The sequence below is a fragment of the Pseudonaja textilis genome, chromosome 2 (genome assembly GCF_049901715.1).
Source record: "Pseudonaja textilis isolate UNSWEBS1 chromosome 2, rPseTex1.2, whole genome shotgun sequence".
NCBI classification, from domain to species: domain Eukaryota; kingdom Metazoa; phylum Chordata; class Lepidosauria; order Squamata; family Elapidae; genus Pseudonaja; species Pseudonaja textilis.
The window spans coordinates 73,894,963-73,919,351 of record NC_141991.1 but is presented as its reverse complement, the minus strand read 5'-3'; the positions used below and the strand labels follow the sequence as shown (position 1 = coordinate 73,919,351).

At 39.1% G+C, this 24,389-nt stretch overlaps 1 protein-coding gene across 2 annotated transcripts in view; it reads right to left on the bottom strand.

Annotated features, from left to right (window-relative positions):
* Positions 1-22,694, bottom strand: part of MGAT4B (alpha-1,3-mannosyl-glycoprotein 4-beta-N-acetylglucosaminyltransferase B) — a 116,269-nt gene extending 93,575 nt beyond the window's left edge. For both annotated transcript variants that reach the window (XM_087924306.1, XM_026696580.2), the window contains exon 1: positions 22,504-22,694. In XM_087924306.1, coding sequence (XP_087780432.1) covers positions 22,504-22,600 — 97 coding nt within the window. In that variant the 5' untranslated portion in view covers positions 22,601-22,694. The remainder of the gene's footprint in view (positions 1-22,503) is intronic.
* Between the last annotated feature and the right edge of the window lie 1,695 nt (positions 22,695-24,389).

Here is a 24,389-nt window from a genome sequence, read left to right as displayed (position 1 = left end):
CATGTGCAAATAGAGTTTTGCATGCTTACCTGCGGCTTGTGTGACCTGGTTTCCAACAGGCCATGGACCGGTAGCAGTCTGTGAACCAGGGGTTGGACCCCTGCTGAAGATTCTAGGCAATAGACAGACTTTTCTAAACATTTGTACCTAATCAGTGTTACTGAAATGTTTGTCAGTCTAGATAATATTAACTCAACAGAGTCTAATCTTCTACTGAGTCACATATTCCAGAGACACAAATATAGAAAAGCTTATTGCTATTTACAATATTTGTTTCTCCTCACTGCACGTTTATTTAGAAATCTTTGAAGCAGCATCAACCATGATATCAGTGGAAATATAATAGCCTGCCATGATATCACAAATGATGTGAAAGCCAAGAAAAGATAAAAATTACTAATCATAATGTTGTGTTTTTGTTTGTAGTTCATAGCAATCCATGAAGCACCATAGTTCATCAAATGCCACCCCATAATCTTATAGATGACATGGCAAATTATTGCTTAAGCTTAAAATGAATGTTCTCCAGAAAAAAACCCCTTTCAATAATTTGATTATACAATAAATATCCGAACAATAAATTCCTTAGCAAAATTAATACATGCAGTAGAACTATGATGTGCATTCAAAGGACACAACGTGATTTGGAGGACATTCAGATTTGCAGGTGGAACATGTTGAGGACATGTTAAAATGTTCCCAACAGAAGCTACATGCAGGCACATGCATGTTCTGAATCACATTCTGCCACTGACCCTGGATCTCTGCAAACCATAACACACACATAGTTTAATAGGTTGCAAGAATAATCTTGAGAGACAACAGGAAGAGTTGCAACCTAGACAACAGAGTAAGTCTAAGTCAAAGAAGTTTAAGTCCAAACCAGGAATAGGCTAGAGAAAACTCCCTAGTATTCTGGAGTTAAAGGAAAGGGAGAAGGAAAAGTTTTCACACTTGCAAGTGTTACAATAACCGTTCAATAGGCAGTATTAATATTCTTGGTTTTGGTTCTATGGTCTGGACTGCCTTGAAGGGCTGACACATGGTTAATATGTAAAATTATTTGGAATATTATCCATCCCTCCACAAAGAGTCACTGCAGTTTTATACTGGATCAAAAATGATTCCAGAGATCCATGTTCATTTTCCAGAACAAACTTGCACTTTCCACTAAATCTACATTGAATAGGCAGCCTGAGCTAATTGTAACTACATTTTCAGGTGTTTATCCAGATCAAAAATGTATGAAACATTGGGTAATACAGCTGTTTGTGTAGGTTAGCTTGGCTTTTAGGCTCAGGTTCAGTAGCAGTTTATTCAGTAGGTTCAGTAGTCTATTAAATTTTACCTTTGACTCCAAAAGTTGCTTACCTAGTAAATTGTGTGTCTTGACTCCTGGCAACTACATAAGCTTTTAGTTCTTCCACTAGCAAAATCTGAGCAACAGTTATCTTTCATAATTCCATTATCTGATCAGTTAACATATATGCACATGCGTAAAAACCAGTTTAGAACTTGAGTGATTCCATCTTTAGAGGAGGTACATGGAAGGGAAGGCTATGGAAGTAACCATTTGCTGACAAAAGGACTGCATAGGATATTTATCCATGATATTTAGCGTCATTATTAGGTGTGTCATTGCACAGGTATATAATGAAGAATATTTTGAAAATTTACATGTCATGATCAAAGGATGTGACAATCAATTGCAAATAAAAATAAAACCGCTAACCATGTGATGAAGGCACCTCATAGCTATGCATCATATAAAAAAGGCTACAACTGTAGAGGACTTTTTCAGTTCCTTTATTTTTCTCAGATTAAAAAAAAAAACTATCTGGTTGACCCAACCCAAATTAAAATTCAGTGCAAGACTGACTGGCAGTTATTTGAAAAGTTGCAGTTGCTATCCAAGAATGGCACATTACCGAAAGCAAAAGTTCACATACAGCTCTTTTGTCACACATAGATATATACTTTAAATAATTTTTTTCAAGAAATAAAAGAACAAGTAACATGCTTTTGTCTTATTCATTTAATTAGGTTCCCTATCTAATTATCTGGCAGAGAACAGATCATGTTTTAGGTCATATTTGGGCATCACATTAATCCACTTATTGTTTTAGTGAGAGATTTAGTAAATAAAGGACAAGCCATACATTGTTCCATTTCTATGATTCACAAATTACAATGCCCGAATTCATACAACATGCAAAACAAAAACACCACACTAAGGTTTAGTACAATGTAGGAACCTAGTTTCTATTGTACCTATTCATAATAAATCAGAATAGATCTGGAAGGGACTTTGGAGGTCTTCTAGTCCAGCCCCCTGTTCAAGCAGGAACTACCAGTTTGGGTGATTTATGAGGTCGAGTGATTTACGATGTGCTTCCCTGCATGCTGGATGCAGAGAAGCAGCCTTTCAAAAAGCCCTTTTTTCCTGCTTTTTAAACTGCAGCTGTGCCTCGCACCGCAGCTGAAGTTGAAAAATCAGGAAATAAAGGTCAGGTAAGAGCCCGGGCGGGCAGGTGGGCAAAAACATCAGCAGACATAGAACCGGTTCTATGTCTGCTGCTCTTCAGAGCTACCGGTTCTACAGAGGTGGAAAGAAACAGTAGAAACCCACCCCTGGGAATACTGCTATCATGTGTGTCATTCCCCCTCCAGTCCTTCTTTTCTCTAGACTAGCAAACCCAAATCCTGCAACCGTTCTTCACATGTTTTAATCTCCCGGTCTTTAATCATCTTAGTTGTTCTTCTTTTCACTTTTTCCAAAGTCTCAACATCTTTTTTGTAATATGGTGACCAAAACCAGTTACTGTTTTTGAGCCAGGTTTGCCTAATCTGTACAGGTTAAAAACCTTTGGTTTTTCCTTCTCGGGTGTAAAACCTTGCTTTTCTCCACATTAAAAATTCATTTTGTTCTCCACATTAAAAATTCATTTTATTCAAATCTGTCAAGATCTTTTGGGATTCTCAGCTTGTCTTCTGGGGTGTTGGCTATTCCTGCCAGCTTAGAGTCATCTGCAAATTTGATGAGTTCCCCTACTATTCCCTCATCTAAGTCCTTTACAAAGACATTGAAGAGTACTGGGTCTAAGACAGAAACTTGTGGCACCCTACTGCTTACTTGCCTCCATCTAGTTATCATTAAGTACCACTCGTTGAATGCAGTTTGTCAGCCAGTTACAAATCCATCGGGTGGTGTTGCTGTCTATTCCACATTTTTCTAGCTTAACAAGGAGTAGTTTGTGGGCTACTTTGTCAAATGCCTTGCTGAAGTCTAACTATGCTATGTCCACAGCATTTCGCTGGCCTACTAATTTGTCAAAGAATGAAATAAGATTGGTTTGGCATGATCTGTTTTTAACAAACCTACGCTCGCTATTAATTATAACTTTGTTTCTAGATCCATTTTTAATTATTTTTTCCAGTATCTTCCCAGGTATTAATGTTAGGTTGAGAATGTTTTTATATTTCCTGGATCTCTATCCAAGGTAGCTTACATTGTTTCTGCCCATAAAACAGGTCATTTGCTTTTGATACATTTATGTATGTACAGATGTTAACCAATATACCCTGCTAGTCCCAGAGCTCACCAAAATATTTTCATCTAACCCTTTCGTGCAATTTGTGCAATTACCTCTACAGCATTTCAGTGAAAACATAGCCAGAGTTCAGAATGCCAGCAAAGGATTTATAATACAACTGTTCGACTGTTACACAAGATTTATTTTGTAAATCATGGGAAACACAAATAAAGATGAGAAGATTCACCTTCATTGGCATAATGAAGAATCGCTATTTGAATACTAGTGCTGCAACATAGCTTATTGACAATATGTTATTACTCTGTTTTGCAACTACCCATTGCTTATTAACTGAAGTTGGGAAATGAGTTTCATCCCATCTTTTATCGTACTTGCTTCACAATCGGGAGTCATTTGTTCTCCCTGTCTCTGCTTGTTCTAACTCCTTTTCTGTAGAAACTAAAGCAAGGTGACCTTGATGAAAATATTGAAGTTTCAAAAGGAGCTGAAGTATTTTTAAACTGTGCAATGATATAACATTTGGAAGTAGTTCAGGCAGATGTCTTCCTAATTCACCTAAGTATATAAAGGAGGAGGAGATAGGGTACAATCAGACTTGCAAGATTCTGTTATTATAGCCAATCTCAATGAATGTCTTTTTTTAGTGTGCCTGTGGAGTTAATTTCCTGTTCTGGTCTACCTAGTGAGGCTGACATTTTCCTCTATGGTGAAAGCTTTAATTTTTTACAGTAAATCCAAACGGAATAGGTAACATAAAGGAACAAAATACTTGAAGATATCAGTAGGGGTCCAAGTTATCTCAAATTCCAATTTTAAAAAGATTAATAAAGTGTAAAGCAAGGGTCGTGAAGGAAAATTCTCCCCTATTTCCTGAATTTTGACAACACCCATTCTATGCATACTAACATACTCCAAAATGTAATTTACCCATTTACTCTACACAGTCTGCAAGCTAAACATCTCAGGGATCGTAAGATGTTTTATAATTTCTCCTTTACAGATTTAGCTCCAAACACAGAGAGATGAATGTTCATTCTGGCACTTCATTCTGTCTCCTGACCTCTGCAGATACTTCAAAACTCCTTGGTTTCCTGATGCTGAAGGAGAGAAAAGGACAAGAGACAAAAGGTGTGCAGCAGGAATAAATGAAAGAGCTGTTGGATTCACCGTATACAGTAGGGGGGGTCAAACTCAAGGCCTGTGGGCCGGAACTGGCCCATGGGGTGCTTAGATCTGGCCCACCGAGCTGCCCTGAAAACAGTGACGGACTGGCCTGCAGTGCCTCTGCCAGTGAAAACAGAACTTGGGAGGGCTGCACGTTTTCACCCATTTTTGGCCTCCTACACCCATCTGCCAGTGAAAACGGAGCTTGGGGGGCGGCATACAGCTCTGTTTTCTCTGGCAGAGCACTCGGGTCCCCACAGGCACCGACACAAGTGATGTTGAGCTAGCCACAGCCACTGTGACCACCCCCACCCCCCGAGGTCAAACAAAACCCTGATGCAGCCCCTTGGTATACAGTATTTGTCTTCTGGATAAAAATCACCTCTAGAACCTGCCTAGAAAGGCTTTCTTCCTTTTAGTTCAGTTTTAGATTTATTTATTTATTTATTTTTATTTAGTTTAGTTTGTCGAGTATGTATGAGAAAATAAGTATGAACATAACATATAAACGTATAAGTATAAACAGGTATAAGTATATTCATAATTGTTAGTGTTTGGGGACAAACCCCCAAGCAGAGTGCACAGCAGCAGTCAAGCCAGGCAGCCAAATGAGAGAGAGGCTGGGCCCAAGAGTATACACACACTGGAGACAAAAACACTCTTTGTAGTTTTAAATAGTCATTTAATTCACACAGAGATTAAGAAGTGTCATTCAGTCCATATGTCATTATCCAGTATATCCATCCAGTTACCTAGTCCATTAACAGTAAATACAATGTCTTTATCTGCTTGTAAATCTTCTCCTCCCGATACCTTTCTCTCAAAGACAACGCTGAGTATGCACAGCTCACCAAGTAAACAGTCCTTTTGTTCAGTAGAAATGGTATCTTGCACAGTAGCCAACAAGCAGACGTCTCATACAGGAGTAAAACAGCAGGCAGCAGAGATCAGAGAGACCAGCAGACCAGCGACCAGTAACACCAGGAAACAGTAACCAGGAACCAGACCAATAACCAGGAAGTGTTACGTCTCTCTCACTGCCTTATTACTGCTGCTTGCAACCGCACCCTTAATTATCAGATTACATTGCAGTTTTTGTGCTTAAAGCTACAAACACTTAAACCTAGGTTTATATATTTATTCACCCAAACTAGTTGGTGTATGCATATACCCAACAATAATAAATGAGTATGAATAAATGTGAACAGTAGGACAGGGACGGTAGGCACGCTGGTGTGTTTATGCACGTCCCCTCACAGACCTCTTAGGAATGGAGTGGGGTTCACGTTAGACAGCTTAAGGTTAAAGTTTTGGGGGTTTGAGGATGTAACAACAGAGTCAGGTAGTGAGTTCCGGCACTGACCACTCTGTTGCTGAAGTTGTATTTTCTGCAATCAAGTTTGGAGCGGTTTACTTTGAGTTTATATCTATTGTTTGTCTCTGTGTTATTGTAGTTGAAGCTGAAGTAGTCATTGACAGGTAGGACATTGTAGCAGACAATTTTGTGTACTAAACTTAGGTCAGACTGTAGGCAGCATAGTTCTAAGTTGTCTAGGTCCAAAATTTCAAGCCTGGTGGCATAAGGTAATCTATTGCAAGCCGAGGAGTGGAGTACTCTTCTCATGAATTACCTCTGGACTTGTTCAATTGTATTAATGTCCGTTATACAGTGTGAATTCCAGGCAGATGAGCTGTATTCTAGAACTGGTCTGGTGAAGGTTTTATATGCCCTGGTTTGCAGTTCAATGTTACCAGAGAAGAAGCTTCTCAAAATTAGGTTAACAATTCTTAATTATCTTATATCTTATAAGATATCTTAGATGAAGATATCTCTCTTCCCTCATGTTTGCCTTGCTCGCCTGCTGCTAGCAAGGCTTTGGAGCTGAGAGTACTTCTGAAATTAAAGTAATCCAACTACCTCAGTAGGCTTATTCTGCCCTTGTTTGCTTGCCAAGTGCTACCAGCATACTCCGCACTTCATTATGTAGTGCAAGAAAGAAAGGCAAGTCCCAACCCAGAGGGTTTGGCAAAAGCTTTATCTCTGGATTATGTGTTTAGAATGCAACACTGTATAAGAGGATTCGTCATAGAAAAGAATATATTATAGAATTCTCTGTAAATATTCTAGTGATCTGGGAAAGCAATAACATTTAGTATTGAGGTGGGGATATGGAACGGCTGAGGCTGCAAGAATTTTCTTTTAACTTCTGAAGGAAAAAGAACGGGGGAAGTTAAATTTAAAAAAAACTGAGAACAGTCATGGAAAATGGTCCTGTGACTTAAATTTAAGACTTCAAGACTTCATTGTCAGGCTTGGAGGAAAGGAATTGGATGTTTGTATACACAATCTTCTCACTTACAATGGAAGTTGAAAAGCAAAGTATATTCAAAGATTTTCCAGCCTTTGGGCTTATGATAATATAGAATTTTCATATATAGGAGAGAAAAATGTAGGAAAAAGGGTAGCTTAATCATACAGAAGAGTAAGAAGAATGTATTCAATTTCAGTTTGAAAAACAAATAGTACTACTGGAGGAACAAAGGGGATAGTAAAAGAGCAGGGGCAATTTGATCTAACAGGTGTCTGGGGAAGAATTTGCTTGAGTTCAACCATCACCCAAACTGAACAAACAGCTCAACAGTGCATAGCAGAAAAAATATGCAGTAAAATGAGGAACTGGAGACTAGAATACACACAAAGTACGTGATTCCAGAACACTATTTTAGAACAGCAAATAATTTCCTGTCTTAATTGTTGTGTGCTAAGTCTCAAAGAGAAAATAGAAAGAATGAGAGGAAGAAATGCATATTAATTTATTATTCTCTCTCCTTTATTCTATCCATTTATTTTACTCAAATATACTGTACCTTGGAATATAAATTATAAATAGTGAAGAATTCCTAAAACCAAGTAGCTATAGGTTAATTTACAAAATTAGTGTGGGACAGTACTAGTATAAGAGAAATATATCTACAGGAAATAAAAATTAATAAAGTCTCAATATAATAATAATAACAATAACTATAAGGACAATAATAAAGATTTGAAACTGTGAGTACAAATGCTGTTTATGGGTATGTGTAGACCACATGCAACAACCCAAATATTCATTGATTCTGCAGTTACTATACATAAAAATGTTACCTAAAGCAGTGCCCCACCAACCTTTTGGGCATCAGGGACCATGGAGAGAGGTTTTTCCGTGGACCGGACGTTGTATGGTTTTCACGTGCTGCCTGCATTCAGCAGATGGAGCTTCGCTTGTTTGCATGGCCCAGTTTCTAGCATGCCACAGACCGGTGCCGGTCCACAGACTGGGGATTGGGGACTCCTGATCTAAAGCACTTGATCCACCAAGTATTTCCAAGTCAATCCTCACTGGAAATTTTCTACTAAATTCTTTTAAAACTAACCTGCATGATACAAAACTTAATGTGCTTATGATGGTAGGGAAGAGAAGGTATGTCCTATTAATCTAATTTCAGAGTATAATTTTCCAATGTGCAAATGTTTGAAATGGATTCCCCTGAAAGTTAACTTCTGCCTTAATTACCTAAGTACAAATATGGGTTTCAACTTTTCACAATTTCCATATACTGTAATCAGTTATGAGGTATTATGAGTAATTATAATTAACTGTTGTTTGATATGAACCAATCTTTTCTTCTACTTTAATTTTAAAATATCTTATAACCATGTCACTATTACAAATGGTATAAAATGTAACTATTATTGGAGCCTTTTAAAAGACTTGTTTTGTTTTTACATCCTTGCTAAGTAGGATTAGCATAGAAATACTCTAATCCTTTACTACTAGTTTAAAAAACTATACAAATAACATCAAATACTAAACAGCTAGAATAATGTCAGTTGCATTCTTCTGCTCTTTGAAACGTGAGAAAACAAATTATGAAAAGGTTGAGTATGAGCCAAGCTTAGTGTAACATATCTCAGAGATAGTTTGTTGCAAGTCATAAGTTAACTCTCACATGGAGGCTTTGGAAAGAAATGTTATAATGAGAATATTTGCTACAAGTGTTTGCACCTAGGAAACAAACCTCTAATTTGCCAAAATAAATCTTTCAGGGCCTGAAATAATGCAGTCAAGAAATTGCATTTTTAAAGCTGTTTACCTATCTTCCAACAAACCACTGTCCCAACATTGAATCAATCTATTAATGAGCAAGATTAACTGAAAAATTACCAACCACTTTCTACTATATATTTATGCTTTGTGAAGTAATATTCATATAACTCCTCCACTCTTGCACTATTGCTTCTGATGATACATTCCTAGAATCCTTAAGAAAGTGCAATGGGTGCATAAATCAATGTTTAGTATATTGTCATATTTTCAAAACCTTAGTTTTTCAAATGCAAAGCTCTCTAGGAAAATGTTATCAGCTCAGAAAATATAACAAGTGGTCTTAATTTTGCCATTCTTCTTTCCTAAATAGTTATAACAAATGGAGTCCTGTATCATCAAGAATCTGAGATTGAGCTGAAATTCCTGCTTTACTAGGTTAAAAATTCCAATGATGATGAAGAAGAAGAAGAAGAAGAAGAAGAAGAAGAAGAAGAAGAAGAAGAAGAAGAAGAAGAAGAAGAAGAAGAAGAAGAAGAAGAAGAAGAAGAAGAAGAAGAAGAAGAAGAGGAGCAGCAGCACCAACAACAACAATGACGTTATCAGTTCTTCTGTTGCCAGGTTATAATCTGGAGATAATGATTTTTGTGCAATCAGATATTTCCACAAAGCTTAAATTCAGTGCATAGTAGCAAGATTCTGAACCATGAGCTACTTTTGTGAAATGGAAATGAGTAGCTACTCAGCCCTGCAGATCCACTTGCAGCTTCCCAGTGAGCCCCCAGCTTTGACATCAAGCCTTATCCTCCTGCTATTTGTAGCCTTATCCACCTCTTAAAGAGTCAGGGTATCTGAATGCATTTTTCTGAACTGTACATCTATAGGTCATACAAGGATGAAATGGTTTTCTCTAAACCTGAAGTCTTTTCTGTGTTATTTCAACAGCAGTTCATCCAAAGGCAATTGTATATTTGAAAAGCTGTGTGAATGAATGAAAGAAGTAATTCCATGTATAACCTACATTTAATGTATAAGTTTTCTGCCCATTTTGGTTTTTTTGGATCCTTACCACTTGCTTATTTGCTTATAATCAGTGCATATCTATAATATTACAGGAACATTATTATTTCCATATTATGAAAAGACAACTAACACATTGATAAAACTACTGGTGTTTTACTACTTAGAACCATTACTCCAAGTACAGATAGTTCTCACTTAATGATCAGGATTGGAATGAGAAACCTCATTGTTAAGTGGTATAGTTGTGAAGTGAGATATCATGCGACTGTGATAGGCTTATGACCTCATTTCCACTTTAGTCCTTAAGTGAGTCACTGCAGGTTGTTAAACAAGACAAAAAAGATTTTATTACTTCCTTCGCTGCTTGACAGAAGCCAACTATGGAATGTCCTATGAAGGATGCTACAACTGTCATAATAATACATGAAAATTGCCAATTACCCAATTGCCATCAATAATCACAAGGATGCTGTAATAGTTGTAAGAGCAAGAACAAGTCACTTTTTTTTCAGTGCCATCATAACTTTGAATGGTCATAAGCTGAGGACTCTGTGTATAACTGTACCTATAGCCACATGTGTGTATTTAAGGCTGCCAGTTTTGGGGAACATTTTCTAAAGTTACTGCCAAAATAGAAAAAAAAAAAGCCCAATTCCAGCTTGCTATAGCTAGCAGCAGTTGGTAGTTGGTAATTTTGAAAAAAGTTCTTGGAAGTATATAGACAACTGCCAGTTCAATACAAGCTAGTAGTTGCAAAAAAAAAAAAAGGCAAATGTAATGTTCAGCTATAACAACAGAAATTATTTCAAAATTGCTAGAAGGAATAATTCCATTTTATTCTGCTTCAGTCAGATTCCACTTCAAGTACCATGTCCAAACCTAGGCACCACATTAAAAGAAATGCTCGGAGAAATTGGAACAAGTACCAAAATAGCAATAACAGTGATAGGAAAGCTAGGAACTGAGTCTTAGAAAGAGAGATTGAAGGCATTATGTTTAGCCTTAAGAAAAGATGACTAAAGGAGGACATATTAGCACTCTTCAAGTACCTGAGAGGATCTCACATGGAACAGAAGATCTGTTTTCTCTTGCTTTTGTGTGCAGGATATGGAATATTGGATTTAAGTTACAGGAAGCAGATTCTCGCTTAATGTTGGGAAATACTTTCTAACAGAAGGAACTATTCAACTATGGAAACCAATTAGCCAGAAAGGTGGTGGGCTTCCTTTTACTGAATATCTTTAAGTGGAGCTAAGCAGTTGTCTGGGCTGCTATAATGTGAGATCCTGAACTCAATAAGGAATTGAATACAATGACTCTTTTCAATTTATGAATCTGTGATCAAGTAATTATCTCTCACCCAGACTAATATCACTTGTAAGAAGGCATTCAGGGAATCTATGCCACAAGTTTAAAGTTATGAATATATACATCTCTATATTAGCTTATTCAAAAACTGATCAATACTTATTTCTGCTACAGAAAACTGAGTCAGAGAAGCACTACCATTGTTAGTTTGTTCTAATTTTTCTGACCACCTTCCCCTCATATAACTTTTGCTCCTGCAGGTAAGGAATCTCAATGAGGTTAGTAAAATAACACATTCATATTAAATAATAGAATATTAAAGAAACTTTGTTTCTTTTCATATCAGAATTGTGATATGGTTATTATTCTGGTTCAACCAGCCTAGAGGCAGAAGAGACAGTGAATGGGGTGGGGGGGAAGACTATTAATGCAGTGTTAGGATAGTAAGAGATTTTATTCATTCAGCAGGTATTCCCAACAGTGATGATGGACTACAGAAAATCTCATTACAAAAATGACATTGATTGAGAAAGTTAAATGCAATAAAGCAGGCACTACCAATAAATCTAACTTTACTGCAGAAGAGGAAATGATACCTCTGTCACCTAATCTGTGAACTCTAGAAACACAAAAAAACCATGAGGAACAGAAAAGCTTTAGACAAAAGTACTGAAATGAAATGTGAAAGTAAATAGGTCTCAGTTATTAACCTATTCCATATTTAAGGTACAAGGTGAGAAATGAAGAGAAAATGACTTCATCAGTCAAACTCATTTTGCAGGAGGTTTTGTTTTCTTGTTATTTCTTTAAAATGACCAAATTAAGAAAACATAAAATGTCTATCTCCAAAATTTATTAGGAATTACATAACACACCATAGGCACCAATGTGCACCAAATACCCCCTTTTTTAATCTTCAAAGTACCTTAAAGAAGGACAAATTTTCAACAGACCAGAATATTGAAACATCTCATCATAATCTGCTTTCATAATTATACAAAATGCCTCAGGATGATACCAGATCAGATATTCCTAGGAAATAACTCCTACGTCAATGCCTCACTTTAAAGTGTCCTCATAGATCTAGTTATCATTGTTTGGTGAGGAGGGAATATGGGTTTGTCTTGATAAAAGGAACACACATTGCAACTTGGTAAGGGAAATGCAAGAATTAGTAGCATAAGTAGTGAAGAACATACGGACCACAGGGAGACATTAGGAAAGCTTGTAAAACTACCTAACTGAGGAGAGAGAGCAGATATGCTATTCCTGGAGATGAAAGAAAAAATGGGAAGGAAGTCTCATGATCGAAAGAGAAACAGAGAAATGAGTGACTTGGAGAAATGGATCTTGGATGCTATGAGTGTTGAGCCAAAGCAATAGAGTTGGAGGGGGTGAGCAAATGATTCAAAGGAACATAATTGTGCTTTGGGACTTTTAGGCCAGTTCTCTTTGACAACCAGACAGTTTCCTTTGCCCTTTTGTGTGTGGGTACCCTGCCCCTTCCCAATCATTTCATTTTTTTCACTGTAATAGTAATTTGGCAATGCATCCATTATATCTTCCCAAAAACCAAATGTTCTGTTTCCAAAAAGGATCTGTTACTTATTGTATATTAAGTGAGGCATAATTCTACCCATATTTTTGTTTTACCGTATTGGATAAATGGGTACATTTGTTCCATGTAATAAATTGTATATGTAAAAACAAATACAGCTGACTGACATTCTTAATAAATGTTTACCAGTTAGCAGCAGTAATAAAGTTGTAAATAAGCAAAGAAAACACAATGTGTTTGAACTGGTACTAATTTTGATAAATGATTTGCTGTGTTTTTTTCAGAAGCCATGGCATGGAGTTACTCTTTTGTGCAAAAAGATTGCTACTATAGAATTGTGTGCTTCAAAGGTTTAATTGTTACCTGACCACTGCAGTATTTTCCCATTTCTAGATCATCATTCACACCTGTCAGTGCAAGCAGTTGCCTAGCTAAAGTCAGGTATGCCTGATAGCCCATTAAATGGCTTCAGTCCAGTTTCTAATGAACAAGTTTCAACCGTGGGCACCATCATGCTGCTTCATTTTGACACCTGATGCACAAAAAACATCAGTGACTCATAATTTTTCTCCTGTAAGTCAACATAGCTCTGGCAATTTTTAGGTATTAAAAATAATTGTAACTCTGTGCTGCTAAACGAAAATTGGAATCTAGCTAATTTTCTTTTAAATATTTCATCACAAACCAGCAAACAAAAGCACTTGTGGAGCAGAGGTGTAACATGTATTGCTCTATGGGCATATATAACTCCCCACACTGCTGTTTTTTGCACCAGCTGAAGCATCCACATACTCTTCCAAGGTAGCCCCTTTTAGAACACATTACAGAAATCCAAATATGAAGTGACTTGAGTTACAGTAAGCAGAGTCCTATGATCTAAGAATGGGCACAACTGGCACACACAACACGAACCCATACAAAGTCCCTCTTAACCACAATTGCTCTCTGCTCTTTCATCAGGAGTCATGAGTCTAGGGGAACCCTAAATTGCACATCCAGTAGTGCCACTCGAACCAGCACAAAAGGTGGTATAATCCTATAACCAGAAGGCCCCAAAATCCAAAGTCACTCAAGTCTTTCCAGAATTCATCTAAACCTCTTGTTCCCCAACCATAATGTAACAGCCTCCAGGCACCATAATCCTTTGCAGTATTGCTTAATTTGCCAGGATCAAGGATATATAATGGAGTATCATCAGTATACTCATAATACTTCACCCTGTGGTGATGATGGATGAACAGTCTCATGTAGATGTAGAATAGGAGAGGGGAGAGTACCAAGCGTTGCAGTATCCCACCCAGCAGGAGTCGATGTCAGGAATTTTTTCTCCCCAACCACCACTGACTATAGAATTGGCCCTGCAGAAAGGATGTGAACTTTCACAACATGTGCTGCCCATCCCAATCCTGAAGCAATCCTGAAGGATACCATGGTAGATGGTAACAAAAGCTACAGAGAGGTCAAGAAAGGCAAGGATAGATGCACTACCTTCACCACGCCCTTGCCAGGGATCATTCAAAGTGCAATCAATGCCATTTCTGTCCCATATCATGACCTGCAGCCCAAATGAAAAGAATTCAGATAATCTGGTTTCATTTCATGTTCTCTGAAAATGCTGTGCTACCACCTTCTCAATCCTCAAAATGGAGATTAGATGCTGGATGGAAATTTAGTATAGTGGGGCCCAGTGATTGGCTTCTTGAAGTGGGGGCTGGCAAAGGAACAATCTCCTCCCTCAAGGAAGCATTAACCATTGCTAGAACTCATTCACATGCTCTCCCCCTCCCAACCAGGCTTGTTTATCCACAACGAGGGGTGTGAATCTAAACAGCAAGTGGCTAAGCTCACAGCCCTAAGAATCCTGTCCAATTCCTCATGTCCAGCTGGTCAAACTACTTCCAGGTAACAGGGCAAGACTCCTCCCTAAGCATCCCCCACAAGACCTACAACTGAGTTAGTGCCCAGCTGAGAACAAATCCGAGTACTTTTATCCAACAGATGCTGGGAAAATTCCTCCACATGCCCCAGCCAAAGGTTCTCTGAGCCATCCATACCCAGGTTGTCTGAAATAGATCCATGGGAGTAATTAGAAAAAACTATTGTAGTTTGGGGGGCTCCAAGAGATGGGCCTTCACCATCATAGGGTGCACCCTATGGAACATTGTCGCTCTCCCATCCCTGAAATCAGATTAGCTCCATCCCTGTTATTATTTCAGAAGTCTCTCAAGATCTGGTTGTGTCACCAGGCCTCGGTCCTCAGGGAGCTGGAGAATTTCTTAAATAGCTGCGTTGTGTTTAATATTTCACTGTCCTTTTGTGGATTGTATACAGTATTTTAAATTTCTAGGGTTTCTTATTTTTAATAATGATTTTTTATATGTTTAAAATGATGGTTTTCACATATTTGTTGCTTTTATTGATTGTTGTATGCTACTCAGAGTTATTTTCTTCGAAATGGCAAGCCATATAAATATGATAAATAAATAAGTTATTTTAAATGCCAAGTATAATTTGATATACTAGAATAGCCTCTTCCAATCAGATTATGCTTGATGGGAGTTGTCATCTATTGCATCTGACAAGGCATTCAAGAAGACACTAAACAGTGATAGAAACAAATGATGAAGAAAGGTTGAGCTGTTCATATGCCACACCTGAACTGCTTTGCCTGCAATAGGAAACACCTTATGTAAATAGTTTAACTCTTTACATCAGGGCTGTCAAACCCTCGTCTCGCCGGCCAGATCGTCACATGCTGGCCACGCCCATGCCCAGTTTGGCAAAGGGGAAAAAAGTCCCGATACATCACATGATGCCACCGTGACAATGTAAGTTTGACACCCCTGCTTCTGAAGTGGGGAGGAGTTAAGTGTTCAATGGAGAGCCAAAATTACAAAATCAGAACAAAAGCCATAGTTGTATAAAAGTTTGCTATTGTTACGAAAGTGAAATGAGAAGACTATTCAGCTTCTCCTTCAATTGAGACAAGAAGAGTTTGTTTTTGTTGCCTTTCCTACATTTCCTCAGCCTCTTACAATCTCCTTTTTTCTTATGCCCCATGCTCACAGTCCATAACTATGAGAAAGAGACCAGATAAAACTTTACAGGGATTGTTTTCAGCAACGCACTGAATCACAAACCAGCTAGTAGACCAGGCCTGAATGTCATATCGAACTGCATCCGAAAGGAAAATCTGCAGTATCACAGATATTATTAGAGCAAAGGCCTCTCACATAGACCAGCAGAAGAAACAGAGTGATTATGCTTCCTGTCACCTGCTCCAATACTTTCTTGCCAACTGCCCAAACAATGAAAAAATAAGTCTTCTCTGGAAACTCCCACAACAGTCTCTAACTGCACAAGCAGCAGAATTCACATTCACACTTGTTGGGAGTTTTAAGTACATAAAAACTGAATTACAACTCCTTTAACAATAGTAAGGTTCAAAGTTACCTATTTTCTGTCTTGTTCCATTCTGGTTAACCTGTGTCTTGCCTATAAATATCAAACCATCTTTTTTTTTCTGAGAGACTGCCTCTAGTCTTACAGTTTTTACTCCCCAGTTCTAGCTATGTCTCTACAATCTGTAATTCAGGCAACAAGTACTCTACAGCTTCATCCATACCACTGACTTGGGACTTCTCTGTAAGCTTTAGTTAAAAGCTAGAGGTATTGATTATTTCAGCAGCTCTCATTTCCATTATGCTTAAATTACTGGAATATTTTTTTTAAAAGCTTCCTGATAAAAAGTATTGTCAGCCAAAGTCTGTCAACACATAATGTGCAAACTCTAAAAGTTTACTCCAAGTTGCAAAGATGTTAACTAGTAGATATACAAATATTAAAATACAAAGGTCATAAAGGAATAAAATGCATTATCTCTTTTCACTTTTATACTTTGTCAAGATTCTTATAATTGCAAACTTGCCTCCTCCTCCTAAATATTGCAAAATAGAGGAAAGTATTCTCAGCTAATTTTAACTTGTCATTCCCATGTACCTAGGCATGCTCAATAATTTTTTCTTAGATTCAACTTAATTCTTGTTATGATTGATTTGAACTATTTAATATGCAGTGATCAACATAACTCAAATCCGAATTCCCATTCAGGTCATCTTGCCATCACATCAGTGGCCATTGTACCACTGCCACCAACCATTGATTGAGGTAAAAAATGCACGATGTAATCCTTTATATGCTCCCAAGGAAGACAGCCTCTACCTGAATTTTCTGCTCCCTGGGTTTTCCAGTCTGTGCCAGTTCAAGCACTTCTCTCTAGCTTCTCTGCTTCATTTCATTGTAGGCAAATTGCTTCACTCCAAGTAGCTACTGTTCAAGAATACCCCACCTTTCCAGGCACTGGTCTCTGCCAGTGTCATTAAAAAAAAAAAAACCAGGTTCACCAGGGGTAAAAAGCTTTTGGCAAGTTCCTTTTTAAAGGATCTGTCCTTTTTTTTTTTAAAGTAAAATCTCAACACTTCTGCCACTTTCTTCTTCTGGTTGAAGTCACACTTCCATTCAAAAGTGTTGTATTTGCTTTCTTTCAGTTTTTTTAACCAGCTAAGAAGGAGAAGAAGAAAAAAAAAGCAGGGGAACCCACCAATTAGGAGCTGTCAGAAACACAGTCCAAATGACACATCATGCTGTGGCCAAATTGAAGGAAATCTGGAAAGGACTTTTTAAAGCTGAGTTTCAGCCTAACTACTTTACATTTCCCAACCCTGTTTGTTACAAGAACATTTAGAAGGCAAAAGTACTATATAAGACAGCTTCAGTTTCTAAAGAAAAGGTGAGCTATGATTACAGCAAACAAATAACTAAAATATTCAACATTTACCTACTATCAGGGGTGGAATGCTACTGGCTCTGCCTGGTTCTATAGAACCGACAGCTCTGAAGAGCAGCAGACACAGAACCGGTTCTATGTTTGCTGCTGTTTGGCCGACCCACCTGCCCAGGTTCTTACCTGTTATTTCCTCCTTTTTCAACCTCAGCTGCTTTGCACAGCAAAGCTGAGGTTTCAGCTGAGGTTGAAAAAGCAGGAAAAAAAATGGCTTTTCAAACGCTGCGCACCTGCGTGCAGCACTTCAGCTGTCCGGGCGGCAAAGCTTAAGGTTTTTTTACACGTGCGCGCAGTGTAGTCACCAAACTGTAGTAACACTGGTTGAATCCCATCCCTGCCTACTCAATACTGGTAGTCTCCTGCTATTTGAAAATAATGTGCTTATTTTTCTTAAACTTAAATAAAAAAACCTGAAAGACGTACAACTCTAAATAACAAAAGGAGAAAAATACTAGAATTCACTATCTTACAACATGAAATGATTACTAATTAAACAGCAAGAATAAAGTGTAAGAAGACTGTTTTCATTTCAATGCCATTCATATGAGTATTACCTAAGCTGCATTTTTTTTTTATTTTAATAGAAAATTACATGTCATTGTCTTTTACAACCATTACAAATAGGAGCAGAAATCAGTTTTTTCCAGTGTTTAAAATAACAGGGGAACAAAGAAGGGCACATATAATGTTTTCAAGAAGGCCTAGATAGCAATAGACAGAAATCTCTCTACTGGTATCATTCTCCAAATCTGTTTATTTAAAACTCTGTAGGGAGGAGGTTTTAATGGGATTTATACCATAGCTGAAAGAACCTTTTAGTTGATGAGTAATGCAAGGGAAGCAAGGAAGGGCATCCCCAGCCCAAACCCATTATGCAGAGCTACAAAGACACATTGTTTAAATGGGTAGGGGGAGTAAAATAGCCTCCAGACAGATGGATGATATGGCCCTAATGACTTCTAAAATGTAGAAACTAGCAGGCAAAGTAGAGGCACTAAGTTAATAAAGAAGCTAAGCAGTAGGCAAAGCACAATATCCATTAGCCTTGCCCGAATGAAACCCATTGACAAGAAGGACTACTCCTTAAGTAGTTTGACTGATGCTAGGTTTAGCAACAGCCTCCAGACTCTAACCTTCACAACAACCATATTAACATTCATTAAAAAGAAAGGTTTGTTTTCTAGCAGCACAGTAACAGCATAAAGCTCAATAAAAAGGCAAAACTAGAGGAAATCACTGGATGGGTTCAACAACACATTAAAGCATGCCAAAACCAAGAAACCACATCATTGCCTGCTAGTGTATTGAGTTAAACCATTCTGCACCTGTCCTATGTTTGTGCAAAGTGATGCCATCCTAAAGTCTGCTATCCCCTCCCCACTAATCCTGTTTTATCTGTAGTGAATCCCTGCCAAATTCTGTGGTCCTGATTTGCAGGTGCAACAATTGTTTGGGGTTTTTTTCCTTACAAAGTGATTGGGTTTTTGTTTTGTTTTGTTGTTCTTTCAGTTTGCTCTAATCATCCTAGTCGCCAGACCACAGGTCTGACATTATATATTTTACAAACCTTGAAGCTATGGTAGGGTGGTGTCAGTTTTCAGTAGAAAATCTAATGGATGAAATAATGACTGAAGATGAATACAACAGTCTGCATGCCAGAGGCAACGAGTTCCTAAAGCATGATTATGTTAAATCTGGAAGTTTGGACCTTAAAGTGATGGAGAAATTTAGCTTATATAACAGTCCTTTACGTAGTATAAACATTGCCAGTGTAGCAATGAAGAACAGATTATTATCACTGATACCTGCTTTTGTAAATTAATGCTACTGGAGAAGGGGACAGCAGGTATAACAAGTTAAACTGGGACATTTTAAGATGAAAATCATCCCCAAAACCCTTATTGAAAATCTTCAAGTAAAGAAGAATAAAGAAAATTACAGCATAATACTGCTGGAAAATGTAAGGTGAAATATAAGAAGCAGAGTCAGCTTTCCATGGTATTCACAGTGTATTACTTCAGATTGAAAGGTAAAAAGTATCTCTAAATGCAAGGAGGCTCACACATAGCACCTGTCTGGATCTGCTTTAGTACAATGCACCTTTTCCTGCATTCAGCTAAATCTCAGATACAGAGGGAAGTGATATAAGGAGTTCAGATAGGTGCATGAAACACCTTTCTGCCTTCAAAGGCAAAGAACTCTACTAGTACAAGGTTGTCCTCAATTTATCATCATTCATTTAGCAACTGTTCAAAGTTACAATGGTACTGGGGGGTGGGGTGGGGTGGGGGGAAGTGACTGACAACCAGTCCTCACACTTACAACCTTTCAGAATCCCCATGGTCAGGTGGATCAAAATGCAAGCATTCGGCAACCAGCATGTATTTACAATGGTTGCAGCACCTGATGCCCAATTGTCTGACCTTCCCAGACAATGTCTGACAAGCGAAGTCAATGGGGTAAGCCAGATTCATTTAAGGGACGGTAGGACTTACTTAACAACTACAGTGATTTGCTTCACAACCATGGCAAACAAGCTCGTCAAATTGGATGTGACTCACTTATTATCGCCTATCAATGGAAATTCTGGTCCTAACAATGGCTACCTGTATGTGCACTTATATGGTGCATCACTTTTACATAAATTTATGTTTTACAATACTGATTTGGGAATTAGATTCATATCATTCCCTATTACACTTCATAGCAACACTTATTGTACACGAAGGAAGTGAAAGGGGTGGGGGTAAACCCTCTCTTTTCTTGAGTTGATAGTATTTATACCAGTCCTGATACTTTGAAAAATGTTGCTTTCTAAAAGCAAATCTGTCCTTCAACTCTGTACAGGCTTTTCCAACTCTCTTATCATAACAGATGAAGATCCATGTAGCTATTTAACTTAGTGCCTGTGATGTAACAAGCAAACAAGCTTGCCAAATTCAATAAGACAATAAATCTTTATAATCAGCTTACTATTTCATATAGAATATTAAAAAATATTGACATTCATGTAAATATCAAGAATGTTGATAGGAAAACTGATAGAAAATATATTTCATGTGTGCCATTTTAATTTTCTAAGCTAAAAAAAACCTGCTGAAAAATTACCGTTTCATAATTCTAATAAAAAGCTTGCATTTGTTTCTCTACAAAGAATGTCCTCTATGTTGTTATGATCATTTAGTGTTTAAATGATTCTCCTGAAATAAAAGGCCCGAAGTCCCATTGTAAAACTTACTGTTCCAGGATGTGTTGAAAGTCACACAAAAGGGCAATATTACCAAGTCCATTAATTCAATTTCAGAGCTGGCAGATAAAATAACCTCAAGGTACTGATGCAAATCAACTGTTAACATATTTTCATAATTAACCGATATTTGTTTTTAAAAGTCTTGTCAGTTAATGGTGCAGGGTTGTTTGTTGTTTTTTGACAATATTGTAGTTTTAAGAACAATGGCATGGCATCCATCCAAAGAACTGATGGTGATTTTATACCGACACAGGTGTCTAACATAGCTGTCTGGCAGTAGATATCAATGCTAAGTATATGTAATACAGGACCATTATATGGAACAGGGGCAATCACTGTCCTTCATGGTCCTTTATTTTAGTTTAAAAAATGCAAAGTGTTGAGTAGCCCTAAGAATAATAAACAAGTAACAATCAGAGAACCCATTTTTATACTTTCCTAACTTAGTTAACAGAAGCATCAGTTTTCCTATACATGAATCTTAGAATAAAATTCCTGAATTATTATTTAACACATTTACAACTTCAAAAACTATGTGCAATATAGTCTTTAAAACCTTATTAACACACCTCAGACATGATTCCTTCTTATAACTGCCTTCCTCGTTGGGCCATTGCCACTAATTTTCATTTTCTTTTATTGCTACAAAGAGACTCACAATTCCAGCTGATGAACACATTTCTCATGAAATATTTCAAATAATATAAACAAAAGGGATAAGTCTTTTTAAAAAGTATATTCCAGTTCAATACAGAGCCATACTAATAAAAACAAAGGGGGGAAATAGAATCAAGGGCACCAGATAAAATGTTCCAGTCCTGTAAACTACAGCATAGGACTCAATTGATGGTCTTGCTTTGTTTATGCTTGCTTCCAATGCTTCAAAGTTTAGGGACACCAGGTACACAAAGAAAGAATCATATGTTATCCTTGATCAAACCTGGGTTAAAAAAAAAATACACCTAATAAACATCCTGTGTAACTGAATAAGATTTGTAGATGCTTTCCTAGGGAAATATTAAGTGCAAACATGGATATTGCCCACAACAGCAATAAGGGAGGGTGTGGAAGAAAAAGGAGACAGGCAACTACCTGTTCCAGGAAAATGATAGGAGGGGATTTCTCTCCATTTTCTACCATAGCTCTCCAATGAACGAGAAGCTCCTAAACGGCGGCGAGGGGGCGAAGGTCATTGATCACTTGCTGGCAGGGCCAAAACGCACAGGGGCTCTCATCTCAGATGAAAAGAAGGAGAAGGAAGGAGAAGTATCTCCCAATCATGTTTTGGGTGCTCTGAGGAATAACCCAAAAAGGACGGATGTGGACAGAGCAGCCCTTTTGCAAAAAAAAAAAAAAGAAAGAAAGAAAGAAAGAAAGAAAGAAAGAAAGAAAGAAAGAAAGAAAGAAAGAAAGAAAGAAAGAAAGAAAGAAGGGGGATGCGAGAGAGAATCAGGACAGGAGATGGTGGTTCAACTGAAGAACTCGGGGTGGGGGAGCATTCCGAGATCCCATTCAAGTTCCGGGGAAGGGTGTCTCCCTCAAGCAACGGGAGAAGGAGGGGACCGAGGCAGCAGGTTTCGGGCTCCCTCCCTTAGGCTGGGACGTTGGTCTGGGTTGCTCTCCGGATGGGCCGGGGGGTCTCTGCCCTCACCCGGGCCAGGCGCAGTGCGCAAGGCGGGAGCGCTCCTCTCTCCCTCCCTCGCGAGCCCCTTCCTTACCTTTGTGCCCGCCGAAGGCCCCGTACCACGAAAGCGAGAAGAGCGCGCAAAGGCAGCCGAGCAGCAGCGTGAGGAAGGTGCCATTGCGGAGCCTCATGTCCTCCGTCTCCTCGGCGATGGCTGTGGCTGGGGAGGCCGCATGTCCCGGGCTCTTCGCGGCGGCCTCAGTCTCCCGGGCCCCGGTGAGGAGCGGAGGCGGCGGCAAGGGCTGCCAGTGCCCAGGCGGGCGAGCGGGAGGGACTCACCGCCGCCCCCGCCTCCTCCTCCTCCTCCTCCTTCTTCTGCGCCTCCGCCCGCTGCCCTCATGCACTGGCCGCGCCCCACCGGGCCGCCGGCTTTAGCGGGCAGCAAAGGCTCTTCTCTCAGTCCTTTGACTTTGTCCGGGCCTGGAGCAGACAGTGGGCTGCTCTGCCGACGCCGACGCCGCCAAGAAAAGGAAGGGAAGGGAAGGGAAGGGGCGGAGGTGGTACCATCCTGTTAAAGGAGCCGCGCGCGCGCGCGCGCTTCTCGTCAGGCAGCCCGAGCGCTGCCCACAGCGGCAGACACGTGCAAGCCGTCCGCGGGTGCGCCGGCTACTTCGCTTCTGTGGGGTGAGGTAGCGTAGCGAGCCCGGTGCGCTGGCGACGGACTTGAGGAAGGCGACTGCGCGCGGACGGAGCAGTGGCTGCCCTGCCAATCCCCTACTCAAGCAAAGAACGGGTCGAACCGAGCGGCGCTGGGAGTTGGGGTGGGACAGGAGTCGGGAGGCTCCTTAGGATGGACTGAATGGATTCTTTTGCCTCGCCAAACGTGGAAGGTGCCGGCGGTGTGTGAGGGGGGAGGGGACCGTGAGCAACGTTTGACACGGCGACGCGACCCTGGTTCACGCGTCCATATAAACAAACCACTTGGCTTTCGCAATAGCAGGCGGTGACTTCAACTGGCGAATGGAACGACGCGGGGCCACAAAAATGACTTGCCCAACTTTTGGAATGGTCTCCAAAGGCCACGGTTTTCCGAGGAGAAGTGCGCGGTTTCCGATCCCAGATCTCAGAAATCAAATCAAACTAATGCCTGAGCCTCTTCTCAGCAAGCAGCGCAGGCTGGAAGCCGAGTCACAGTGCTGAGTTGAAACATTTCAATTAGCTTTTCCCATCCACTGTTGGTGTCTTCAACATGCTGGTTAGGGAATTCTAAGATCTGAAATCCTATCGGGAAGCCACCAGGTTAGGGAAGCTAGTTTGGATATTTCACATTTCAAGTTTATGAATGGGATCAGTTTCAGGGAAGAACATAAGACTGAATCTTGAAATGGGGAAAAATGATTTTACTGCATTTAGATTCTGGACTGAAGAAAAATAAAACTAAGGAAACTGCAAAAGATAAGAGTTTTAGTAAGTAAGGATCCCACAGCAGGAGAAGGTATGGGGGAAATGCTCAAGTTTGGGTAGGAATTCTTGAAAAAGGAAATATTACAATGTAATAGCAATGGGAGTGGGGAGTAAATTGAAGGCAGAAGTACCCAGTGTGGCCATGTCAGGAAAGAATCAATAAAGATAGAAAAACAAAAAGAACAAGCACAGGAGGTGAAAAGGCAAAGAAAAATACACACTAGGACTGCACAATGCTTCAGAGGGTACTTTGCTTGAACAAAGGTTTGTGTAAAGTATGCTTTTGAAGTTATTTCACAATTTGTGAAGAGGCTGGGAAAGAATATTAGACATAAACAACAAAGAGTTGGCATCTATTATAAGGTGTTTGATCTATAAATGGCAACTAAGTCCAGGTGGCAAGAAATATTTGAACAGATTTTAAGACAGTGATTATTAGATGTCAGCTTGAATTTATCAAGAATGGATATTGTCAGACTTTTATTTTACTTTTATTGGGTAATTTCCAATTTAAAA